This window comes from Arvicanthis niloticus, chromosome 1 (genome assembly GCF_011762505.2).
Source record: "Arvicanthis niloticus isolate mArvNil1 chromosome 1, mArvNil1.pat.X, whole genome shotgun sequence".
In the NCBI taxonomy this organism is placed as follows: Eukaryota; Metazoa; Chordata; class Mammalia; order Rodentia; family Muridae; genus Arvicanthis; species Arvicanthis niloticus.
The window spans coordinates 133068210-133093460 of NC_047658.1; the positions used below are offsets into that span (position 1 = coordinate 133068210).

The following is a 25251-nucleotide window of genomic DNA, read 5'->3' on the forward strand; positions in this document are numbered from 1 at the left end:
CAGTTATACATACCTTCATTTTTTTTTTTTTTTGGACTTGCATATTTAGCTGTTTGGAACAGAGTTGTTTCCTTCCTGAATTTCAAAGATAAGACGGCTGCAGTCACATCGAAGTATCCAGTGGTGAAATCTCGTTTGTTACTGTCATTCCACCCTCTTTTCCTTTAGAATCTGAATAAAATTGTATTTTAAATAATCTTAAAACAAAACAAAAAAAACACAAACAAATACAAGTATGCTTACAGTGTTATTTATCCTGGCAGAATTACCTTTGCTAACCTAGTCTGCTTCCATGTTGATAGCAGACTGAGAAATCACCAAGTTAGTGGCTGTTGAACCCAGTAGGATAATCACCTGAGCTGAGCTGCATCTTACATCTAGTTTATTTTGAAAGTCTCCCCCCTTTTAAAAAAGACTTATTTATTTAATGTAAATGTGTGCTTTGTCTGCATGTCTATCTGACACATACCAGAAGACAACATCCAATCCTGTTATAGACAGTTGGAGCATCCATGTGGGTGCTGGGAATTGAGCTCAGAACCCCTGAAAGAACAACAGCCAGTGTTCTTAAAAGCTGAGCCACCTTTCCAGCTTCTCCTTGGTAGTTAGTTACAGGCCAACTAATACTTAACCAGTTTTATTGTACAGTTCAGGATTACCTACCAGGGGATGGTACCACTTTCAATGTGCTGGGCCTTCCTATACCGATTAACAACCAAGATAATCCCCCACCAACGTGTCATGGGACAATTTGATCCAGGCAGTTTCTCAACTGAGAATCTCACATGACTCTAGAAAGTTGTGTCAAGATGATAGTTATATCCAACTGGGACAATCATCTTTTAAAATGAAATGAAGTACTACATTTATTTATTCGTGTGTGTGTGTGTGTGTGTGTGTGTGTGTGTGTGTTTCTACTGTGGCATGTGTGAGGGTCAGAGGACATCTTTCATGACTTGGGTTTCTCCTTCCACCTTTGAATCTCAGGGATCAAACCTAGTCACTGCCTTTACCTACCATGCCATCTCCCTAATCCTATAATAATTTTAAAAATGTAATCCTTAATTTGTCTGGCCTGGACTATAAGCACATTTTCTGCAGATCACTTTATTTAACGTGATTTTTCTAGATGATAACCTTTCTTAAACATACCCAAACTTTTACCTCTCAATTTTTATTGGAATAAAAAAAGAACCCAAAACAACTATATTCTCTATTTTAAAAAATATTTTATTTTATCTTTTTTTTTTTTTTTTTTAAGACAGAGAATCTCTATGTAACCCCAGCTGTCCTGGAACTCACTGTGTAGACCAGTGAGTTCTGGCCTCAAACTCACAGAGACCTACCTGCCTTTGCTTTCTGACTGCTGGGATTAAAAGTATGCATTACCATACCTGGAAAGACCACTATACTCTTAAACAGAGAAAAATAGACTCTTTATTTAGGTGATAGCTCCCAGCCACTGCTTATGATCCCGTCTCCTGAAGTAGTGATGGCCCCTGCTGATCAAGGCCAAGACCCTCTCTTCTTGTGTGGCTCTGCTGCTTCCTCCAGGAACCCTCACCTCACTGGCCAGCCATTGTGCTGAATATGACATATGTGTCCTCTCTTTGAACCCACTGTCTTCTTTAGGGCCCAGGCTTGGCCTTGGATGCTCCAGACTTGTGAGCATAGTCAGCTTTGTGGCAGAGTCTGCTGCCCAGAGACTTTGTGATTTACTTCCAGGCCTTTAATTGGCCTCCCATTTTTGATCTTGGTAAAACCTGCTTGGGAAGAACTAATAAATGTACCCCCCCCATCCTCCCACCTCCCACCTAGCTCACTATTCTGAGCTTCAAAATCACCTTACAGAATCCAAAACAACACCTCTTACACTACTACCCGTATTCTGGTAGATAATGGCCTTAATGCCTGTTCTCTCACAGAAGTGGCATCTTCATGACAGTTCTCAAGTTGTTTCCAGTCTCCAGATGAGGGAAAGGACAGCGAGTGACTTTTCTGGAGACAGGAAGCTGGCAAATGGGGAAGTTGAGCACCTAACACAGGCAGCGTGACTGCAGAGCCTACACTCCCACGGTAATGCCACAGCTCTGACTGCCAGTCAGCCACAAGTATGAATACCTGCAAGAGTTCATTGAAACAAGTGGGGAAAGTGCCTGGCCACTCCGACTTGTTTCTGCTGCTCCAGGCACAACAGTCTTCTTGAATACTTAGGGTCCCTGCCAGCGTTATCCGCTTTCAAATTCCTTCTGTTCCTCCAATCTGCACTACAATCTATTAACAACGGCGATCAAACATTTTCTAGTGGCAGGCATCATTTTCGGCATTTTACAAATATCTCTAACTCCTGTGATATTGTTGTCCCCACTTAAGGCCAGAAGGCTCAAATACACTGAGTGGTTTGTTCAAATCACACAGTGATTAGCAGAACCCACTTTCATCCCTACAACGACTCAAGGACAAAGGCCTCCATCATCCTCCATTCGCCTAGAGGAGAGACGCCAACAGGCCCACTGGCAGGCTAGGTGCCATGCTATCGGCCTAAGCTTATCTCCTACTGGGCTTCAGCTTGACTCCTCTGTTCCAGACTGGCATGTCTGTGCCCTCTCCCCCAACCCTCGGGCTTGCTCCCAACAACCACACTTTCATCCATTGTTCCTGTGACCTAGAATGTCCTGTTTTCTCTTTATGACTCCTCGGGTCCCCTGACAGTACAGGATAGCTCTTCCATCTCATACAAATGCTTAGCACTGCCGGGCTTGCATCTGTTTTCAGTTCAGTTGCTCACCCAGCTCCTGGGGTATGGCTCACACACATCCATCTTGAGGTCACTGTACTCAGCCACATATTTGACACGATGAGCTGATAAGAGTGTATTCACCCAGACTGCATCTCAGTTGATGTCTATGTCAGTGCCAACCCCAGAGAATTTTCCCTTGGCCAGTTACGTCACGACCTGGAACAAACCAGTTCATCTTGGACAAAATGAAAAGTAGGTAAATTTACTATAAGTGCCTTCATATAGAACACCCCTCCACACAGGTTCTTCCCGCACGTAGAAGGCAAGTAAGCATACACATTCTGTGTTCTTTCTTCTCTTTCCATTATGGAAAGAACAACAGATAGAATGCCATGTATCAGATAATTTTCTAAATACGTCACAAATATTAGCTACCTTAGTCTTTTCTTCAACCATCTGAGGTTGGCATTGTTACCCACTACCTTTCATGGGTGACGTGGTTAAGTCACAAATCAGCTAGGGAGCTTGTTTAAGGTCATTGTATACTGCCTTGCCAATAAACTGAAACACATTTTCCTTATAGTAAAAGTAATGCTTCCTGTTTAAAAAAATTTAGAAGGATAAGGGGCTGGATAGTGATGGCTCATCACTTATGAGCACTGGCTGCTGTTACAGAGGACCTGAGTTTGATTTCCAGCATCAAAATGGTAGCTCACAACCATGAGTAACTTCAGTTCCAGGGGATCCAATGCTCTCTTGTGACCTCCTTGGGCCCTTCCCTGCATCTCATCATGTACAACCATATATGCAAGTAAACCATCCAAATACATACATATAAATAAATAAATAAATAAATAAATAAATAAACAAACAAACAAATATTCTTTTAAAAAAGAATAAGAATAGATCAGAAGGGCTTTGGGTCCAGCTTAGTGATAGCATGTACCCAACACACAGGAGGCCCTGTGTCCCTCCCTGTAATTCCACAGCAAACCAACCAACCGGATGACAAAATAGGAGACTGATGGCCATGATCCTGTTATTTACGGATAACTCAGATAACTCATCCTGTTGATATAGCTATTTATATTTTGAAAATTAAATCATCATGTATAGCATGAGTGTTTTCTTTTAATTCAAAATTCCAAACTGCTGCCTGGAGGTAGAATATGTTGTATACATATCAGAAAATTCACCTGTTTTAATTATACTCTAATTTTAGTAAGTTTGAAGAGTTCTAAAGTCCTTTTAGACCATTGTCTTATTTCATAAAAGAACGTTATACCTTTTAACTCTCACTCTCGGGTCCTACCCAGAGTCCTTAGTTATTTATTGCTAGTCTCTTTTCTTCTGTATCGATTTACTCCTCTGAACATTTTATATAAATAAGTGGTATGTAAAATCTTGTCTCTTTAACTCATAATAACGTGTTGAGGGGTTGATACGTTTGTATAGTTGTGTTTACATGAGTTGATGTACATGGGTGGGCACATACGTGGAAGCCCCAGATTGGCATTGGGGATTTTCCTCAGTCTCTCTCTACCTTACATATCGAGGCAGGGTCTTTCAAATCAACCCTGTCCCCTTGCTCAGCTTGTCTAGCTAGCTGACTTGTTTGTGGGAACTTGTCTCTGCCTCTTGGGAGCTGAGTGTCTGGATGAGCTGTCATGCTTGCTTGGCATTCACATGGGTGTTGGGACTCGAACTCCCATCCTCACAGGGTGCTGCAAGGACTTTCCCCACTGGACCATCTCCCCAGTCCCACAGGGATGTTCTTAGTGTCCACCCATGCTGGAACATTTGTCATTATGTTACTCCCTTTGATTGTAAATTAATATTTCATATAGATACAGCACATTTTGTCTACAGATCATCTGAATTGTTTCAAATGAATAATACTGCTATGATTTTTTTATGTTTTTTTCTGGGTCATATGGTAAAAATTTCCAAGTGGTTATATTATTTTAAATTACTGTTAGCAATCTATGAGAATCTTAGTTTCTCCATGTTTGCTGTTGTCTGTGGTTTGTTTTTTATTTTTTCAATATGGTATTTTGTATTGATTATACGAGAATTTCACATAATGTACCCTGATCACACTCACCAGTCCCTCCAGGTCTATTGCCTCCCCATGACCTCCCTCCCAAAAGAAAAAAGAAAGAAGAGGAAGAGGAGAAGAAATTAGCAAGTGCACTTTATGTTCCCCATATACTTACTGGAACATGGTCAAACTCCCAGTGGCAAGCTCCTTAAAAGAAAAAACAAAACAAAACAAAACACTGAGTCCTTTCCCATGCCCCCTGGAAGCCATCAAATGTGAAGAGCTACACTTCAGTATCCTTATCACAATTTTTAAGAGTTTACTTCGATGGCTTCCTATCTAGGCTGTTTCTTTTGGGGGTGGGGTAGGGTCAGGGGTTGTCACAAAGGCCTTCTATGAGTCTCTTTCTCTACTGTGTGCCTGCAGTCATTGATACCAAAGCAAAAGAAGTGTCCTTGTCCTTTACAGTCAATGGAAGCACAGACCACAGACTTCCACACAGTTTCTGAGACAGCGTAGCCCACAGACATCCACATGACTCCAGCATGGTGGCAGTTCAGACCATGAAAATCAACATGGCCCTCTACCATTGCACAGGGCATGAACACCATCATAACCCTAGGCAGCAGCACAGGCCACAGATACCAACATGGCCTCTGGTCCCCGGCAGCACCAATCACTCTTGGTTCTGAGCAAACAAATTCTGGATGTCCGAGATGAAGATCGGTGCATTTTCCAGATTGGATCTCCTAGAAAGACCTCCATGGTTCGTGTTGCCCTTAGAGGTTGGCATCCATGGTCCATGCTGCTACCCCTGGCTGTGTTGAAGCCTGCTGTTTGTTTTGTAACCGTCATTTAAAAAAAACGAGACGGGTTCTCACTATTTTCCCTAGGCTACCCTGGGCGCTTAGGTTTTATCTGTGTTTTTATTTTTAATTTTTTAAATCTTATATACATGAGTGTTTTGTTTGCATATATGTCATGTGACTGGTGCCTATGCAGATCAGAAGAGGGCATGGGAGCCCCTGACACTGAAATGACAAGTCTTTGTGAGCCAACATATGAGTGCTGGGAACCAAACCTAAGTCCTCTGGAAGAGCAGCCAGTGTTCTTAACCAGAGTCATCTCTTCAGCCTCTGTGTTTAACCACAGAGAGATATGTAGGGGAGATGGGATTCCTCATTATAGTTTTGATGTACTTTTGATGGTATCAAACAGCTTTTCATGTGCTTCTTGGCCATGTAGATTTTGTTTGGTGTGTGTGTGTGCAGTGTCTACGTATATATGTATGAACCTATCTGTGTATGTATGTGAAAGCCAGAGGTTGACTTCAGGTATGTTTCATGCTTGTCACTGTCTTTGTTTTTGTTTTTGTTTTTTTTTTTTTTTTTTTTTTTTTTTTTTTTTTTTTTTTTTTTTTTTGAGACAAGGTCTCTCAGTGAACCTAGAGCCTGCTGTCTCAGCTGGATTGGCTGGAAAGTGAACCCAGGTATCGATTGCCTCCATACTCACGGTGCTTGGGTTATACTCATAGGGTGTTACCCTGAACTTTGATGTGAGCATTTTAAGTTCCTCAGGAACTTTGCCCATAGATCTAGTTTTATTCTTTATTGTTAAAAATGTCTGACTCTTGTGGCCATTTTTCAGCAGGGTTATTTTGTGCATGGTTGTATGTTCATATATATGTTTGTATGTGGTGCTAGGAATCACATTCAGGGCTGCTAGCATGTTAAGCAAGAATTCTACTAATGTGCCCATCCTCCTTCTCCCCTTCCCAATCCAGGCCCCCTTTTAAATTATTGAATCAAAATAGTTCCTCACAGATTCTGGATGCAAGTTGTTTACCAGACATGATTTCTAAGTATTTTCTGTCAGTCCGTGGTTTATCTTTTCATTTTTTTAAATGATTGTTTTTGAAGCACCAAAGTCTTAAATTTTGATGTAGCTCAATTTATCAATTATTTTATTCTATTTTTAAAATTTCTTAAGAAATTTTAGCTCAGATTTTTTAAATCTATTTTTAAAGATACATTTAAAAACTGTCCCCCCCTTACTAGTCAGTGAGTCATGGACATATTTCTTGGTAACAATGTATAGACATGTGCCATCTCCTTGGGGCTTTGGTTTCTGGGAAAGAAAGGAGACAATGGGGTCAGAAATTATAAAATATAAGAGCTAGGCCTGTAGGTTTACTGTACTAGTCTATAATCCCAGCTTATGAGAAGGCTGAGACAGGAGGATCAAAAATTCAAGGCTTTCTTGGGCTGCAGAGAGAGTTCAAGGTCAGCCTGGGCATGTTACTGAGACTCTGCCTTAAAATTTTTTAAAAAATACAAAGAAGGGCAGAGGAGGCAGAGGACACATACGGCCCTGACTTCCACCCCAGTACCACAGACACTTCTTTTTAATGTACAAATAAATAGATCAGGTGGGACCATTCATTTGGAGGCCCATGTTCTGTGTTGGGAATTGAACCCAGGGCCTCATGCATGCGTAGCAAGCACCCTCCTACTGAGATTGAGATCCAGCCTCTCCTGTCTTTGTGGCTCTTTTCTGCATGGTGTATCCTCTCGGTTTTTGAATAAAAGCCTCATTTGGTATTCATTTTTTTGTAACCTCCTAGGTCTCAAGACCTACAATGTGTAGGTTCCTCCTTCTAAGCCATGTAGAGTTAAGTCACTCCATCAAAGATGCCTCATCGTCTGGGATACCCCAGTGGCTTCTCTCCCATCTATTTCAGTTGCTAAGGCTAGACCAGGCCTTGGTATGATTCAGCTGCAGTTTATTAAAATGAAAATGATAAGTGCAGGCTAATGGCACTTGGCATCTGTTTTAATTAATCCATTAAACAATTAATTAATTTGTGGTACCAATGACTGAACCTTGGGTCTTGAGACAAACACTCTACAACTGAGTTACATTCATAGCTCCCCACCTCCACCCCCAACCACCAACACTGTCCCATTATTAGCCACAGATAACCGGGAACTTGCTGTGTAGAGCTATGTCTGTCTCTGACTCCAAATGAAAGGAAGACACAGGTGCCACCACACCACACCCAGCTGTCTTTTTATTTTAAGACAGGATTTCACGACATTGCCTAGGCTGGCTTTGAATTCATTCTGGAGCTGACGCTAAAACTGAACTTGAAATCTTCATGTTTCAGACTTCAGAGTAGCTAGGATTACAGGCCTCTACCTTCAGGCCTGGCTGACTTGTGTATTTCAATTAGAGGCTTTTACTGGATAGGTATATCTCCGAATGATACAGTGGTTATACTTTAAGACGGTCTAAGATGGGTGAATTTGTTGTATCTGGACCCTTTTCTGAAGTGGAGTTTCCCTGGCATCTCACGTACAGTCTTTTGTAAAGCTAGAAGCTTCTTTTTGAAATATATATATTTTTTTAGACAGTAAATGCGAATGGAAAGAATTCCCACGGAGGGAACAGGTATGGGAATTGGAATGTGAAAGGCACATTAGGGGATTTCAGAGATAGGTGCGTGCCCTGACCTGGCCAAACTGCTAAAAAGGCATGGCCACTGGGTAGCCTTTGCCCTGAGGAGACAAGGGGGCTGGCCATGCTCCTTTGGGAAAACAGTCCTAATGGGAAGGCAAGTGTTGAATTTCGTAAGATGCAGGAGAGGAGGGTTGCAATGACAGTCTCCTGATGGTACACATGTAATTGCAAGCCTAGAGATGAGACACTTAGCAGAGAAGCCAGTAGTGGTCCGAGTTGGAAGGTGTCAGAGGCTAAGAGATGCAGGTGAAAACCAAGGTCTCAGACTTTTGTTTTTTTCATATAGAAAACAGTACCCAGCCATAGCCCTCAGGGCAGGGGTGTGTGTGCCAGGAATACACTGGAAGACTAAAGAAATAGCCCAGATGAAGGCTCCTGCAGAGACTCAGATTTTTTTTGGCAGTAGGGGGTGGGTCTGTACTGGATTTCATTTTGTATGTAGCTCAGGGTGGCCTGGAACTCGCAACTCTGCAGTTGCTGAGATATCAGATATTAGCTGTCCTGCCAGGCTAGACATTCTGACTTAATGTGGAGTGCTGACTTTGAGAGACAGGCGTCTGGACATCTGTCGAGCAGACCTTAAGGGCAGCTTTGCTCCTGCAAGTGAAGACAGAGGACAGAGGGTGCTGGCAGAGAGTAGGTGGGAAACCCAGAAAAGGCTCCAGAGTGATGGAGCTAGGAGCAGGGGTTGTTTGGGTTGTGAGGTACATTTCCATAAAATAAAATAGATTTTAGCATGGAATGAGTTTTGAGTAACCATCTTCATAATCCATCTCCCAGATTCACGTTTTTTTTTTTTTTAATTTGGGGTACAGGGTCTCTTTACTTAGCCCAGGCTGACCTCAAACTTAGGTTCCTTTAGCCTCTACCACAGTGTGGGAATTATAAATTCTGTCACTCGGTTTGGCACCAGTTTAGTTTCTCTCTCTCTCTCTCTCTCTCTCTCTCTCTCTCTCTCTCTCTCTCTCTCTCTGTGGTTTTTTTCCCCATTTATTTATCTATTTAATTATTTATTTCAAGATAGGGTCTCTATAACTATAAACGGCCAGGAACTCACTGCGTGGCCTTAGACTGGCCAAATTCAGTTTTGAAATCCCTGAGATCCACATGCCTACAAAGTCTTAACAGAAGCTGCTTCAAAGGCAAAAGTTATCTACACCTACAGCGAAAAGCAATGCAGACTAGAGTTGAACCACCTAATGTGACATTTATCTATCTGGAGCCAGGTGGTAGAAATCCTGAGAGCGAATAAACAGGGGTGTGGAAGGCAGAAAGCCCAGGCCTTTAACTTTTGGGGCGCTTGAGCCCCATGAACGAGGATCTTTGGCAAAAAACATAATTTCTTGGTCTTTCAGTCTCCTGTCTCACTCTTACGAGCGGGTGGGGGTGGGGTGGGGAGAAAATTGCTGCCAGTCTGTTATCCAGTAGGCCTCCCTGGGGGGTAGGGGGGGATATCGGTGAGGAAAGGGAGCTAGCTAGTCGACCACACAGGGTGGTCTGCACCTCCTCCAAAGCAATCAGCATTGCTCAGCTCAATTCTTTGGAGCTGGGAGCTCAGAGGGAGCTCGTGCTGGTGCTCTGCACACGGCGGCGGTTTGTAGCAATTTTGCAGCTGGTGCAAGCTTTTGCGCTCAGAAGAAGCGCAGTGGATGGAGTTGGGGGACAGTGGGCGTGGCTACGCCGGGTAGCGCCCTCTCCCGCCCACGCAATCCTCGGACGGTTCTGAAAAGTATCCAAAAGTCCTGCGCTAGGCCCGCCAAAAGGAAAAAAGGTACAACCCCCCAGCCACTCCTCGAGCTCTTCATTTGGACTACAGGTCCAGCGGCGGCGCGCCCGCCTCCTGCACTCCTTCTAGGGAGCTAAGCAGCCGGCTGGGTGGGTCCGTGAGCAGGAGACAAGCTCCATGCCTAACGACGACGCTTTTGGCAAGCCCTCTACACCGACGGAGGTTCCTCACGCTCCCGGGGCCCCGCCGCAGGGCAAAGCCGGAGGCTACAGCAAAGCTGCCGGGGCGATGGCCGGAGCGGCTGGGGGCTCCGGCGCGGGGGGCAGCGGAGGTGCCTCGGGCTCCGGGCCGTCGGGCCTGGGCTCTGGAAACAAGAAGTCCCCGAGGCTGCCCAAATGCGCTCGCTGCAGGAACCACGGCTACGCGTCGCCGCTCAAGGGCCACAAGCGTTTCTGCATGTGGCGGGACTGCCAGTGCAAGAAGTGCAGCCTGATTGCCGAGCGACAGCGGGTGATGGCCGCGCAGGTGAGTGTGGGCTCCCGGGGAACAGGGGCGCAGTTCTCCGCGCTACCGACGGAGTTAAGGGGGGTGGGGGACCACCGACGGACGCCGGCTTGGGCGAGCCGCGGCTTCCAGACGCCGGGGTGGGGGTAGGGGTGGGGCGGCGATGGAGGGTCGTGGGTTCTATCTGCTTGAATCCCGCGGATTTGGGACGGGGGTGTTCCCGGCTATGTTGCGGGGTTCGGGCTGCCCACGCGCACCCTCGCCATCGGGAACCGTTAACTCCGCTCAGGGTTCCTTCATTCTGACCCCGTCTTTCTAGGCTGAATTTCGGGGTTCGCCACGCATTTGGGCCCCCACGGTCTTCAAGGGCGCTCTGCGAGATTCCCTGAGATTCCCTGAGTCAGAAGACCCAAGGACCGGGAATGTTTGGGCGTCGGTGCGAGCGTCCCGAGATTCAGACAGTGCTCTCAAACTGGCGGGGTTTGCTCCACTGGGAGAGCTGCTATGATTTTAAAACTACGTTCCAAGCTGAAAATTGAGGGGTTCGTTCCTCTGGGAAGAATCCCTATAGCTCCGAACCCCTCGTTACACAAATAGAGAGTTGCGGGGATTTGGGCTCCTAGGGTCCCTGGCTTGGCGTCCGGCAAGCGGAAGGGAGGCCCATGGACCAGATTTCACCCTGGTGGCACGGGAATGTGCTGCTCTTGGGGCTTTCTGGAAAAATCCTCGGGATGGGCGGGAGCGCCCCGTGTTCGCGCCTGTGTTGGCGCACTTTCCGGGTTCGCCCCGCGGACCCGGGCAAGCGTCTCAGCCATTTTGAGCGGTCTGAAAATGCTAGCATTTACAAATTCGTAGTCGCGACCTAAGTTATTGTAGTTCAGATTACTTCGAAAGTGTTTCAGTTATGCTTAAGAATTAAAAAAAAAAATACAGGTGTAGGGGAAGGTGCCAGTTTGAAGCTCTGTAGATCGTTCTTTTTCTTTTTAAAAATAGTTTCAACAGCAGGCTAGTAATTTAGCATCTTGACGGAAATAGTTAAACGTCGGTATCCTAAAGGATCTTTAGAAGACAATAATATACATTCTTTCCCCAGAATGTTGTTTCATCTTAAGGCAGGTTATTTAAAATCAAAAGATACCAAAGAAATGTTTGCTAAAGACGAAGTCTTTTGGTTAAGAACATTTTTTGAAAGTGATGTAGATGACAAAGTTGAATAGGACTCCACAAACGTTTACAGATTATACACCCCTATGGGTGTCACACTTAAAAAATGTCTACAATTATATATACTTTGGTTTCACATATTTTGAAGCTAAAGGGAAAATAGTTGTCTTTAGTTTCTTAAAAGACATTTTAACTTAATCCGTAATGAATGAAAGAATATGCTCCATATTGAGAAAGCATCTCAAGATTATAAAACATAAGGTCGTCTAAATTGTACTTATAGGTAAAAATATTGGAACACTTAATGGTTGAATTACATAGTGTGAGGAGTACAGGTGAAAGGAGTTTCCTCAGATGAATAAAATATATTCTAATGGAGACAGTAATTTTGAATCTCCTTCACTAGGGGGCTGATTTTGAGGTTAAAAGCTGAATTAAAAACAAAAAAGCAATTCAAAATTACTTACAGCATGGGGCATTGGAGCTTTTCACACTAGGAGTATGGCGCTGTGCAAGACTGATCCTTAAATATCCAGATAATAATGGTTTTTGCTCACTTGGAAATAACTGGAAATTAATAATTGATATTAAACATAAGTTGAACATCATTGCTTTTAAAAACTCAAGTGTTACCTTCTTCCTTGTTTGAATAACCGTTTCCTAACAGAAGGTTTTTGAAAAGGTGTGAGTTTATGACACGTCTAAGCTGTGCATTTGGGGTATGCCAGGGCATGGGGTTTGTGTCTTGATATACTTCAGTCGTTTGCTGTGGCACCAGTTTCTTCTGGCTAAAGCCATTGCTATTCTTTTCCCAAGCCCCTTGGTTAATGCAAACAACATCAAACCAACAAAACAAACCCAAGAGTTGAGCTTATGTAGTCTCAGTACCTGCTTACTTAAGGTCTCACGTTCAGGGTTAGAGCTTCCTTTGATTATGAGTGAAATCTCCAGATTAAGTTTGGACAGTAGATTTTAAATATATTGATCATCGTTGTGGGTTTTAAAAAAATACTGTGGTGGGCACGGGATGTGAGTGAGGAGGGCAGAGTGAGGAGAGCAGAGGACAGTTTCCTGCAGTTGGGTCTTCTTCCCACCTTTAATGTGAGTTGTGGGGATTGAACCCAGGACCACAAAGTCAACCTCAAGAGCATTTACCCACTGAGCCATGTCTCTGGCCCACTTGGGGGGGGGTTGTTTTTGATTTAGACACTGCACACTGAGTGAGCTTGGGGCTTCATATATGAAGCATGCACCACTGAGCTATATTCCCAGCCCACAGAGTCGTGATTTTGAGTTAACATTTTGATTTCCCCTTTGCTCTTGGCTTTGGGCCTCTGAGGTATTGGTACTTTACTTTCTCTCTGAGTGTTAGATGGTCAGTGGTTAGTTTCCAGAGAAAGTCTTTTGGTTTTGTTACATGTCAAAACAAAAGACTTTCTTTTCTTGAAGCCTTTTAGAGGTCTAACCTTTAACAAATGTTATTTAAAAGACAAGTTGAAGAAGAAGGACCACGCAGAGTTTGATAAAAGCCCGTTGGGTTTTTTTTCTCTAATCCTAGGTCACCTTCCCACCTGAACCACTCACATTCTGGGGATGTGAGCACCAGATCCCAGCCCCTCTCTCCACTAGGTCCATCCTGCCCTGGGAAACAGCTCTTGAGAGGTTCCTCAGAGGTCCCTGATTGCTGTCCTCCCCAGACTGTTCTGCCCTTCCCCTGGCATTTATTTTCTTTCTTTCTTTCTTTCTTTTTTTTTTTTTTTTTTTGTTTGTTTTTCAAGACAGGGTTTCTCTGTGTAGCCCTGGCTGTCCTGTAACTCACTCTGTAGACCAGGCTGGCCTCGAACTCAGAAATCCGCCTGCCTCTGCCCCCAAGTGCTGGGATTAAAGGCGAGGCCCCCTGGCATTTTCAAACCCTGCTGATCCCATTCTTCACAGCTCTGCTAGAAACCTGCTTGTCTGATGCTTATATTTTTAACAACATCTTTCTTTTTCCAGGTAGGGTCTTGACACAAAGCACAGGCTTGGTTTGAACTCTCGATTCCCAGCCTTCCAGATGCTGGGATTACTAACGCTTGGCACACCACTTAACCTCTGTTTTAGAGTTACTTTGATTGCATCTTCTTCTGCAGGCTTGCTGTGTACCCCTCACAGGATCTAGCACATTCTGTGTTGATGTTGCATGCTTGTTTGCTTGGCTCCTTTTTCTCCTAAATGGTGAGGAACTTGGGTTTAACCTAATATTACCGTCTGATCTTCCCAGTATAGTAGGTGGTTTTTTTTTAAACTGTGTTGAATGAAGGAACGAATGGTCTCATTCTCCTTTCTTAGCCACCAGAGCTCTTGGTCCTGAGTTCACTCTACAGTTTTCCCAGGGTGGTGTATTGTCCTTATCTAATGCTTAGTTAGGGTTTCTGTTACTGTGATGAATACCCCACAACCAAAAAGCAACTTGGGGAGGAAGAGGTTTATTTGGCTTACACTTCCATATCACTGTTCATCCTTGAAGGAAGCCAGGACTCAAGCAGGGCAGGAACCTGGAAACAGCAGCTGACGCAGCGGCCATGTGGAGTACTGCTTAGTGGATTGCTCCCCATGGCTTGCTCAGGTGGATTTTTTTTTTTTTTTTTAATAGAACCCAGGACCACCTGCCCAGGGATAACACCACTCAAAATGACCTGGGCCTTCTTACATTAATCATTAATTAAGAAAGTCTCCCATAGGCTTACCTGTAGGCCATCTTGTCAATTGGGATTCCCTCCTATCCAGTGACTCTAGCTTGTGTCAGGTTGATATAAAACTAGCCAGCACACCTAGGGAGCCAGGTTGAACGGCCAAGGCAGGAATGAGACTTCCAAAAGACAGAAATGAGGCCATGCTTACAGATGTGGAAAGCTGCGGTAGTTTTGCAAAAACTCTGCAGGTGAGTATGCTTTGCTGGCTTGTGACTTGCTGTCTGTGCTTCCAGGTGGCCCTGAGAAGACAGCAGGCCCAGGAAGAGGAACTGGGCATCAGCCACCCCATTCCGCTGCCCAGCGCAGCTGAGCTGCTTGTCAAAAGAGAGAATAATGCCAGCAACCCGTGCCTGATGGCAGAGGGCAGCAGCTCTGCCCCGCCCCCACCGGCCAGCACCCCAACCCCCGCTGCCTCAGGTAACCAAGGGCTGTGGGCTCCCAAGGGATTCATCCAAGGAAAGAAAGAGGGTGGTAGGTGTGTGAACAGTCTCAGGGTCCCCTTCCCCTCCCGCTAGCTCCACATGGAGTTTCCTGAAGGATTGCCTTTGGGTGCTTCCCAAGATGCTCATGCCTTCTAAGAAGCAAAGGGTAAGCAGCTTTGATTTCCTGTTGATCGGTGTGAAGAATAGGAATCAGAACACCTGGGAGATGGGAGATTGTTCATGTATCATCTCTGTCCATGATGGAGTCCTTTTGGGTGGGAACTCAGAGTCCTGGTTTCCTAGAACTGGTCATCTCTGCATTCCTTAGGGGAAAGGGTCTGAAGAGGCAAATTCTAGATTCCACATTTGAATTAGTCCGAGAAGGAACGTAGGGGGCATGTATGCTGGCACGCATTCCCTGTGTGCTAACTGCCATTCCAGGGGCTGTATGTATATATGTAAGTCATCTCATTTCCTCCCCAGAGTTGATGTAAGGTAGGGGCAGTAATCTTTGTAACATGCTTGACCACTGAAGTAGGGGCTAATTGACTGACCAGATTGATTGAACTAGGAAGTCTAACTCAGTTCATCCGCCTTCAGAATTCAGGATTCTCAACAAACCCTAGAGAACCACAGTAGACGAGTGCTCACTGTCTGCTGTGGGGGCCTCCAGCCATTTGTGGTTTAAAGCTATCTACTGACATACAATGAGGAAATCTGATTTCTCCAATGCATTAGCCACAGGTTTAAGTTCTCAGTTGCTACATACGGCCCAGGACTACTACAATAAAAATATTACTACAATAAAAATATATTTCTGTCCCTCAAGTAGTTGATAGTGGGGTTAGAGAGGTGGTTTAGAGGTTAAGAGCACTTGCTGCTCCTCCAGAGTTCCGTTCTCAGCCAGCTCACCACTGTCTGTAACTCCTGCTCGGGAGGATCCAGTGCCCCTTCTGGTGACCATGGGTACTACACATGTGGTACACACACACACACACACACACACACACACACACACCCCATAAAGAAGTTGATGGTATTGATTTGGAATGCAGGAATACTTAAGAAACCTGCTAATATTCTTCTGAGTTTAGGAGCTTCTGGCAATTAAATAAGTAGTACTCCATATCTGTGGAGCATATGGTTTAAAACTCAGGTAAGTGCTTAAGGCTAAAAAGTACTGTACACATACATACACACAAATACACACGTAAAGACATACACACATGAGACACACAAGCAGATACAAATATGCATTCAAACACAAGTACATGTATATAGGCATACATGTACAGACACATGCATACACATGTAAATATATATACATAGTCACAAACACTATACACCATACATACAGAGACTTACACATCTATATACATATTCAGAGGCATTACAGATATACAACACTCACATACACATTTACACATTCAGTTATATTCTTAGGTACATACAGATACACCTACACTTACAGACGTACACACAATCTCATACAGGTACATACATGTATACAAATTCATACACACAGACATACAACATGCAGACACACTTTTATACATGCTTATACCTGGATAGACCCATAGACATATGCACACACACACATACACACAACTACACATACACACCCACACACATCCACCATGTTTTTCTGTATCTACATTCCTGTGACAAGGTTTAGTTTGTAAATTAGTAAGATATTTAATAACAGCTAATAACTAGGGTAATTGTAATAACACAATAAAATTATTTAAAATTTAAGGATTATTTATTTCTGCAGTTTTCCATTTAATGCTGTTGGACCATTCATGACCTCAGGTACCTGAAACGCCTGCAAGGGAATCTTGGGTAGGGGGAGGTACTGTGCATACTGAGAGCCACAGCAGAAACCCAGTGAAATCCCATCCAAGCCAACCTTGCACTGTGTACCACCTTAATCAAGCTTTCATGAATAGCTGTTTGTTAAGCTTAACCAGTGAGATAACATTACTCATCCTGGAGTCAGTAGCTGTGCAACTTTAGTTTCTCAAGCTCTCTAGGCTTCTTGTTTCCACATCTTAAAACAAACAAACAAACAAACAAGCAAAAAAAAACCCCGAAAGGGTTCCTGAGGGCGGGGGAGAGAGTCTTCCCATGAGTCCTGACTGTTGGACTGAATAAGGTAAGCATGTCTCAGAGAAGCAGGTACGTGTGTCTTTGTTTCTGTCACTGTACTTAACAAAGAAAAGGTACCCATGTTCCCACTGTTTGGTAATGGGATTACATCCCAGTGATGCATTTGTCCCCTGGGGTACTGGGTGTACACTTAAGACGGTTGACTGGCAATGTGAGGTGAGGCTTGGCTTCTGTTTAGAGTTGCAGGATAACCACACTGCATATCTGTAGCCTCATGGAAGACCAAACCTGGCATCCAATTTCTATAGGAAGGGTATTGCTTTTCACCCATCTTGGCACCAATATAAAGAAAAGAGACGCACACACCAAAACAGTACTGTATTTTCTTTGGATTTGATGCTCACAGTATGTATGTACAACAGTTTCCAATCTTGACTCTTCATAGGAACAGAGAAGTTCTGGAGGAGTGTTCAGGTGGTGGTGGCAGTTACAGGAAGGAGCCACAGGAGAGCAGGAGAGGGATCAGGGTCAAGGAGGACACCAACCCCGATCCTGCTTTGCCTCAGGAGCTGACAAACCTTAGGGTCCTGTGGCAGTTTGAAGTAACAAGCAAAGGAGAGAATGTTTGGGTTAATATATGTTGAGGTCATTCACTGGGGACCAAGTGGGCAAAGCTTGGCCTGGAGGCTCACCCTGCCTTCTTGAGGAGGACAGGCTGCCCACCAGTCAGTTCAGTCAGGATCATCAGTGGCCTCTTTCACAGAACTGACATTGGAACATCTGCATTGCGATTGATGACTTCTGGAGCAAGTCAGGATGTGAGCATCAGGGCAGTGGAGTAGAATTAAAATATTGAATCTGAGGGGAGGGATGGAGAGGGGAGGAGGGAGGGAGGGAGGGAGGGAGGGAGGGAGGGAGGGAGGGAGGGAGAGACAGAGAATGTGTGCAGACAGAGTCGTGAAGCTTTTAGGCAGCAAATGGAAGCCAACCTCTTAGGCAATTTATATAGCAGAGATTTCACTTGAAGTAACATTTAGGCAGGCAGATGGTGGCTACTTGGCTGAGATGATGTAATAGTTAAAGTGGCTAGCCATGTAAGTCTGATGACTTGAGTCCTAGCACCCATGGCGAAAGAGGGAATTGACTTCTAAATGTCCTCTGACCTCAATATGGCGTGCATGCACGTGCACACACACAGACACATGTAATAAATGGAACAAGTTTTAAATGCTGAATATCTGCAGAAAAGTACAAAACATTCAGAGAGGGCCAAGGAGATGGCACACTAGGTAAAGTGCTTGCTGGATAACAGGACTGAGTTTAGAGCCCCAACACCCATGTACAAATCCTGTGTGGTAGTGTGTGTTTGCAACCCAGGGCTGGCAGGAAAGATCCTTGGGGCTCCCTGGTCAGTCATCCTAGCTAAAACAGCAGTTCAGTAAGACCCTCTCTCAAAAAAATGAAGTGGAGGGCTGGAGTGGTGGCTCAGTGGTTAGGAGTACTTGTTGCTCTTTCAGAAGATGACGGTTCAGTTTCCAACACCCATGTGGTGGCTGACAACTCTCTGTAACTTCAGTTCCAGGAGATCTGATATGCACTTCTGACCTCTGCAGATACTAGGGATACACATTATATACCTCTAAGCAACACAGTCATTCACATAAAACACATGGTGCACATACATACAGGCAAAAACACTTGTAAATGTAAAATTAATCTTAAGAAAATAAAATGTCAAATGACAGCAGAAGATGCCTGACAGCCTTTGACTCAAGCTCTGTCACACACACACACACACACACACACACACACACACACTCGCATATGTGCACACACAGAGACATACCCCAGCCTTTGGCTTACATACACACACTAGCCTTTGCATACATACATACATACATACATACATACAATGAGATGTACACAGACTCACAAACACACAACAGCCTCTGACTTACATACACACACCAGCCTTTGGCTTACATACACACACACACACACACACACACACACACACAGACAAAAACACCACCAGCCTCTGGCTTGCGCACACATACACACAGACATACACACATACATACCAGCCTCTGGCTTACACACACACACACACACACACACACACACACACACACACACATGCCTCTCTTGCTTACATACATACAGTGATGTATACACAGACACAGAAACACACAGACACATATGGACACACAGACATAAACATCAGCCTCTGGCTTGCACACACTACATATGCACAGACATAACACACACACACACACACACAAAAACAGACTTCAGTGAAAGATCATTGTTCCTTAAGTCATTCCAGTAAAACTTGCTTCACATAAAAGCTTCTGGCCCTTTTGCACATGCGTGTAAATGCTTACATATAGCCTTTTCATTTAACATAGCTCGAGATTCTTAAAGATTTGCTCTTAATTATTTATACATGGAGGGGGCGGGGTATGTGCATATGAGTGCAGATGCCTATGGAGGCCAGAAAACATCAGGTCTTCTTAGAAGTGAAGTCACAGGCAGTCATGAGCTGCCTGGGGTGGGACTTGAACACTGATCAATATGTGCTCTTAATCACTTAGTCGTCTCTACAGTCTGGCTTGGAATTCTTAATGTCTTGGTGTTTCATTATACAGATGTGGGAGGGCTGAGTTAGAAGTGACTTGGTAAGAGACAGAAGTGGTAAGCATGGTCCTGGTTTAATAACTCCCCTCCTTCCAGATCCCTCCTTACCAGCCTGGCACCCCAGGGGCCTGGGTCTAAACTCCTACAGTCTCTCACTTGGTAAAATTAAGTGGATTTTTTTTTTTTTTTTTTTTTTTTTTTTTTTTGTCCTTGAATCACAGTTATCTCCTTTTGGCTCCTTAAAATGCCAAAGGAGAGTGAGAGTGTTAGAGAATTATTGTCGAGAGAGACCATTAGCTAGGTTTTAAGGACACTTCAAAGGAAATTGGTTTACCAGGCTAAGCTTCTGCTGAGGCCTCCAAGCAGGACATAGAACAGAGGATGCACTCAGTATTCCTTAGTGAAGGACTGGCCCAGACTAACCACAGGTTGGATGAGGGGAAACTCAAGAAATGCCTCTAAGATCCTTGTTACTTTGGGTGTAGATTAGTGTAAAAATAGCCTTTGTTTGTTTGTTTGTTTTTCGAGACAGGGTTTCTCTGTGTAGCCCTGGATGTCCTGGAACTCACTCTGTAGACCAGGCTAGCCTCAAACTCAGAAATCTGCCTGCCTCTGCCTCCCAAGTGCTGGGGTTAAAGGCGTGCGCCACCACTGTAAAAATAGCCTTTTGAGTAAATTCCCTACTCATTGTTGGTTCTTTGGCCTGCAGGGTCAGATGTCAGCAGGTGCATCACTGATTAGCAAGTAGCTCCTTCCCAGTTTTTTTGGGGAGGCACCTAGGGAAAGAACATTTTCTGGTCTTTAAAGGACAGTGACTAGAAATAGCAATCCCAGCATGATTTCTTCACCTGAGATTTCATCTTTTGAGTTTTATTGTAAGGTGATTTTTGTCTTGAAAGTGTTGAGCCAGCATGTTCCCCACCCCCACCCCCATTTCTCCTCTCTCAGTGGGATATCGTTTCCCTCAGGGCATTCCCCTGAGCCGTGCACAAGGGCTTCTCTGGGTCCCTGGACACTGTTTTGGGCTTGCATTCCCTGAACAGCGATTGGCCTCTCCTTTACTGCACAGCTGTCAGATGAAGGGCTGCATTGTAGAGCGCTGGGTTCTGCATGCATGGCCTTTGTAAGGACCTGAATGTTATCTCTCCTGGGCTCTCCCTTCTGGAGCATCCTGGACTTCCATCCACACATACCCACCCTCCCCCAGATCAAGCTCTGCCCTGCTGTCTGGTTCTCTCTCTGGCAACTCCTGTTTGCGTGGAGCTCAGTGGCTCCCCTCTCCCAGTTGGGTCACTCCCCTCTCCCAGTTGTGTCACCTGAGTCTGTGCATGACTATAGCAAGGACCCTTCTGTGGTTTCTCTTCATCAAAAGACCTGGGCTGTAGTAGCTTGGATATGGAGTGCTCTGCACATTTTTTTTTTCCCCCAGAGAAGGATGATGGTTTGGTTTTTGGTTTTTGAGATAGGGTTTCTCTGTGTAGCCTTGGCTGTCCTGGAAGTCACCCCGTAGACTAGGCTGGCTTTGAACTCAAGAGATTCACCTGCTCCTGTCTCATGAGAGAGCTGGGGTTAAAGGTGTGTGCTGCCACCACCCAGCAAGGGCTGATGATTTAGCAAGCAAAGACAATGGATTAGTTACATTTCATTCATTCATTCATTCATTCATTCATTCATTCATTTGTTTAAAGTAGATTTTTTCTTAAAGTGTAGTTTTAGGTTTGTCCAAGACAAAGACAGTGTATAGAGATTGTCATGTATCCTCTGACCCATCACAGGCATAGGCTCTCCCATTATAGCTAAATCCCCTGTCAAAGTAGTGGGCCTGTTCATGACCCTGTATCTTGACATACCCATCACCACCATACATGTGCAGATCCACTCATGGTGGATTGTCTGTGGATTTCAGCAGATACGTAGCCACCACTGCATCACTATCATTTTACAGAGTGTATTTTCATTATTCTGAACCTTCTCTCTGGGGTTATAAAAACTGAAAACAGAAGTTTAACATTTTCATTTTTGCCAAGCCAAGGATTGAATCTAGGACTTCACCCATATCAGGCACATTAATTAGGCTGATTCTTGCGGGCAGTGGTGGCGCATGCCTTTAATCCCAGCACTTGGGAGGCAGAGGCAGGTGGATTTCTGAGTTGAGGCCAGCCTGGTCTACAGAGTGAGTTCCAGGACAGCCAGGGTTACACACAGAAACCCTGTCTGGAAAAACCAAAAACCAAACCAAACCAAACCAAAACAAAAAAAACCCAAAAACAAAAACAAAACAAAAAAAAACAACAAAAAACAAAACAAGAAAACAAGGCCAATTCTCTTCACTGATCTGTGTTGCCAGACCCAACTGTGCTTTGTTTTCTTTTGTTTTGCTGACTCACTGGATCCCCTCTCCTACCTGGACTGCCTGGTTGGGCTCAGTGGGAGAGGATGTGTCTGGTCCTGCTGGGACTAGATGTTCCAGGGTGGTGTGGTACCCAAGGGGTGGGGGAGGAGAACAGGAGGGAGTAATCAGGGGAGGGATGTATAGGGGTGTTCTGGGAGGAGAGGATGGGGCTGTGATGGGGATGTAAAGGGAATAAAAAAATACTGAAAAAACAACAAAACCCCCCAAACCAAAAGTGTTTTAGTTTTTTTTTTTTTATCTACAGTATTTCAACTTTGCAAGGAAGGACGCATTTCCTTCAGATGGCTGTAACAGCAACTTAAACAAACCGGGTAGGGAGCTGGTCTTTAAAGGTTGTATATTTGAGTAAGATGGGCATTGTACAATTTAGGACCACACTCTCCGTTGAACAGGAAAGCAGAAATGTTATGGTAATTAAAAAGCCTTCAGATAAAAACATCCTCACATTTTACTTTCAGAGTGAAAGAAATTTCCAAAGGTTCTAGCCAAACAAAACAACTTAAATTCGAGCTGTTAAATGCCGGCCAAACTGAAAGCAAACACTAGATGGTAGTGGCAGGCTCACTGTCCCGTTGCTGTAAACAGTCTCTGTGGCCTTTGTTTAGGGGTATTCTGCTTAGGCATCAGATTGCCTGTATTGCCCTAAAGGAGATTCCCTGTTGTATTTTAGCCCACAGTTGCAACTATAACCTACAGAGATGGTAGCCTATCATTCTGCCTTTGCCTAGAAAGGATGTTTAAAGTCATGAAAAATGCAAATACAGAATTTAATGTAAGGTCACAAGTAAATTTGATAACTGCATAGGAAGCCCACAAGAATTTTAACTGGTTTACAGCTGTCTGTGATTCAAAGCCTAAGGGCAAGGACAGTGTGGGCTCATTTTCTCCTTCTGTGCACAGTCCTGTATTTGGCTTTTATGGTCTATAGTCGGTAAACCTTTTCAGAATGAACCAATAAGCGATGGTTTAAAGTTGTGTTTTAAAACATGAGTGAGCATGAAGTCACCTACAGACACCAGGGTAGTACAACTGATTCCCAGTGTAGTTTTTCTTATAGAATTAAAAAGCAAAAATGTTAAATGGTTGAAAATTTAATTTTGGGCGGGTGAGATAGTTTAGCAGGTAAAGGCACTTGCTGCCAAGCCTGATAACCCAAGATCAGTCCCCAGAACTTACAGGGGGAAGAGAATGGAGTCTTGCAAGTTGTTTTATCTCTTCGTACAAACACATACCTGGGGTGGGGGTGGGGCATGGCGGCAGGGGGAGAGAGAGAAATTACAAGTTATTTTTTTCTGTAGGTTTACTTATTTGTGTATTCGTGTGTGTACATGTGCGTGTGTATATGTATGTTTGTGTGTGTGTGAATAGGCCAGAGGTCTACTTCAGGTGTCTTCTTCAGACACTTTTTACCTTATGTTTGGGGATAGGGTCTCTTTACTGAACTTGACCTGGAGCTTACCTTTGGCTGGTGAGAGCCCTCCAAGTGTCTTCCACCCGCACCTGCCCCCGGTTGTGGGGTTACAGCATGCAGTGCCACATTCATCTTCTCTACAAGTGCCAGTGGGGTGAACTCAGATGCTTATACTTTCGCAATGACACTTTACCAATTTCTAGTGTTATTTCTGTTACAGCACCAAAATACCCCAACAGAAAGCAACTTAGTGGAGAAAGGGTTTATTTTAGTTCATAGTTTCAGGTTATAGCCCATCCAGTTTGGGAAGTCACAGCGATAGGAGCTAGAGACAGATGGCTGCATTAGAACCATAGCCAAGAATAGAGAGAATCATTGCACACATGCTTGTTTGCTTGCACTCAGTTTAATTTCTCTACTCCTTCCCTCATTTCTCCACTTCTACACAGTTCAGACTCAGTTACACAGTTCATTCCCTAGGCTACCCTAGGGAATGGTGTTGCCCACACTAGACTGAGTTTTCCCACATCAACTAACAAGACACCCTTCCTGCCAAACATTACTAATGGTCAACTATTATAGTCAATCCCTCATTGAAACTCTTCATAAGCGATTATAAGTTTTGTCAAGTTAAAGTAACTTATCACCTTAACTGAGCTATCTTTCTAGCCCCTCAGAGTAATTTCTTAATAGATTAAGAAAAAAAAGTCCACATGTCATATAATCCAGCTGATTAAATCATAACATTTCATATTTTTTTTAGCAATTTAGCCAGGTTGTAAAAATAATCAAGTTCTCTTAATTTTATTATTCCTTATCCATTCCATCAATCCCCTCCCCCACTTTCTAGGTATCCACTAATTTATTTTTGTCTTCACAGATTGGCTTATTTGGGACATTTTATATATTTTCATGAAATAAAATGTCTATCTTTTTGTGTTTGTCTTTTTCCACTCATGTTTGTTTGATATTTTCATATCCATGTTGTAGCATGGACTTATTCTTACTCCTTTAATTGCTATTTAATGTCACATTTGTTTTGCTGTGTCTCGGTTGATTGACATCTGAACCGCGTACACGTGTTTAGCCCCTAAGCGCAATGCTGCTGTAGGTATTGACGTGTATGGGTTCTGTTTAAATGTGTGTCATTCTCTTGGATGTATACTAAGGAGTGGGTTCCTGTGTCTTATGTTAACTCCACGCTCAACCTTTTGAGAGATTGCTAGGCTTTTCCATAGAGGTACATTATTAAATTCCCACCAACAGTGTATGAAGGGTGCAGAAAATCCAGTCTTTTAAAGTAAGGAGATAAACTGGGTCTGGTTGAATAGACCTATAATTCTGCAGCTGGAGGCTAAAGTAGGGACCTGGGCTGAGAAGATCGGGAGTTCTAATCCAGCCTTGGGAACATAGATCCTGTTTTTGTTTTGTTTTGTTTGTTTTTGTTTTTTTGTTTTTTTAGAACTTTGACTGGGCAATGGTGGCACCTGCCTTTAATCCCAACACTTGGGGGCAGAGGCAGGTGGAATTCTGAGTTCGAGGCCAGCCTGGTCTACAGAGTGAGTTCCAGGACAGCCAGGGCTACACAGAGAAACCCTGTCTTGAAAAACCAAACAAACAAAAAGAACAACTTTGGCTGTAGCTCAGTGGAAGAGCATTGACCCCAGCATGCACAAGGCCTTGGTTTGATTTTTAGTAACATGAAATAATGAAAAGAATTATAAAAAAGGAAAAACAAAGTGCTGTGATGCCTTTATTGCGGCAACATGACAGGTGCTAGAACCCAGCTTGTGTCTCTTTGCTGACCTGGGAGTGGGTGAGATGGACAGCTGT

At 44.0% G+C, this 25251-nt stretch overlaps 1 protein-coding gene across 1 annotated transcript in view; it reads left to right on the forward strand.

Moving 5' to 3' along the window:
* The first annotated feature begins 10203 nt into the window (after positions 1-10203).
* The window catches only part of Dmrt1 (doublesex and mab-3 related transcription factor 1), a 93089-nt gene continuing 78041 nt past the window's right edge, over positions 10204-25251 (forward strand). The window contains exons 1-2 of the mRNA XM_034518349.2: positions 10204-10551; positions 14660-14843. Coding sequence (XP_034374240.2) covers positions 10204-10551; positions 14660-14843 — 532 coding nt within the window. The remainder of the gene's footprint in view (positions 10552-14659; positions 14844-25251) is intronic.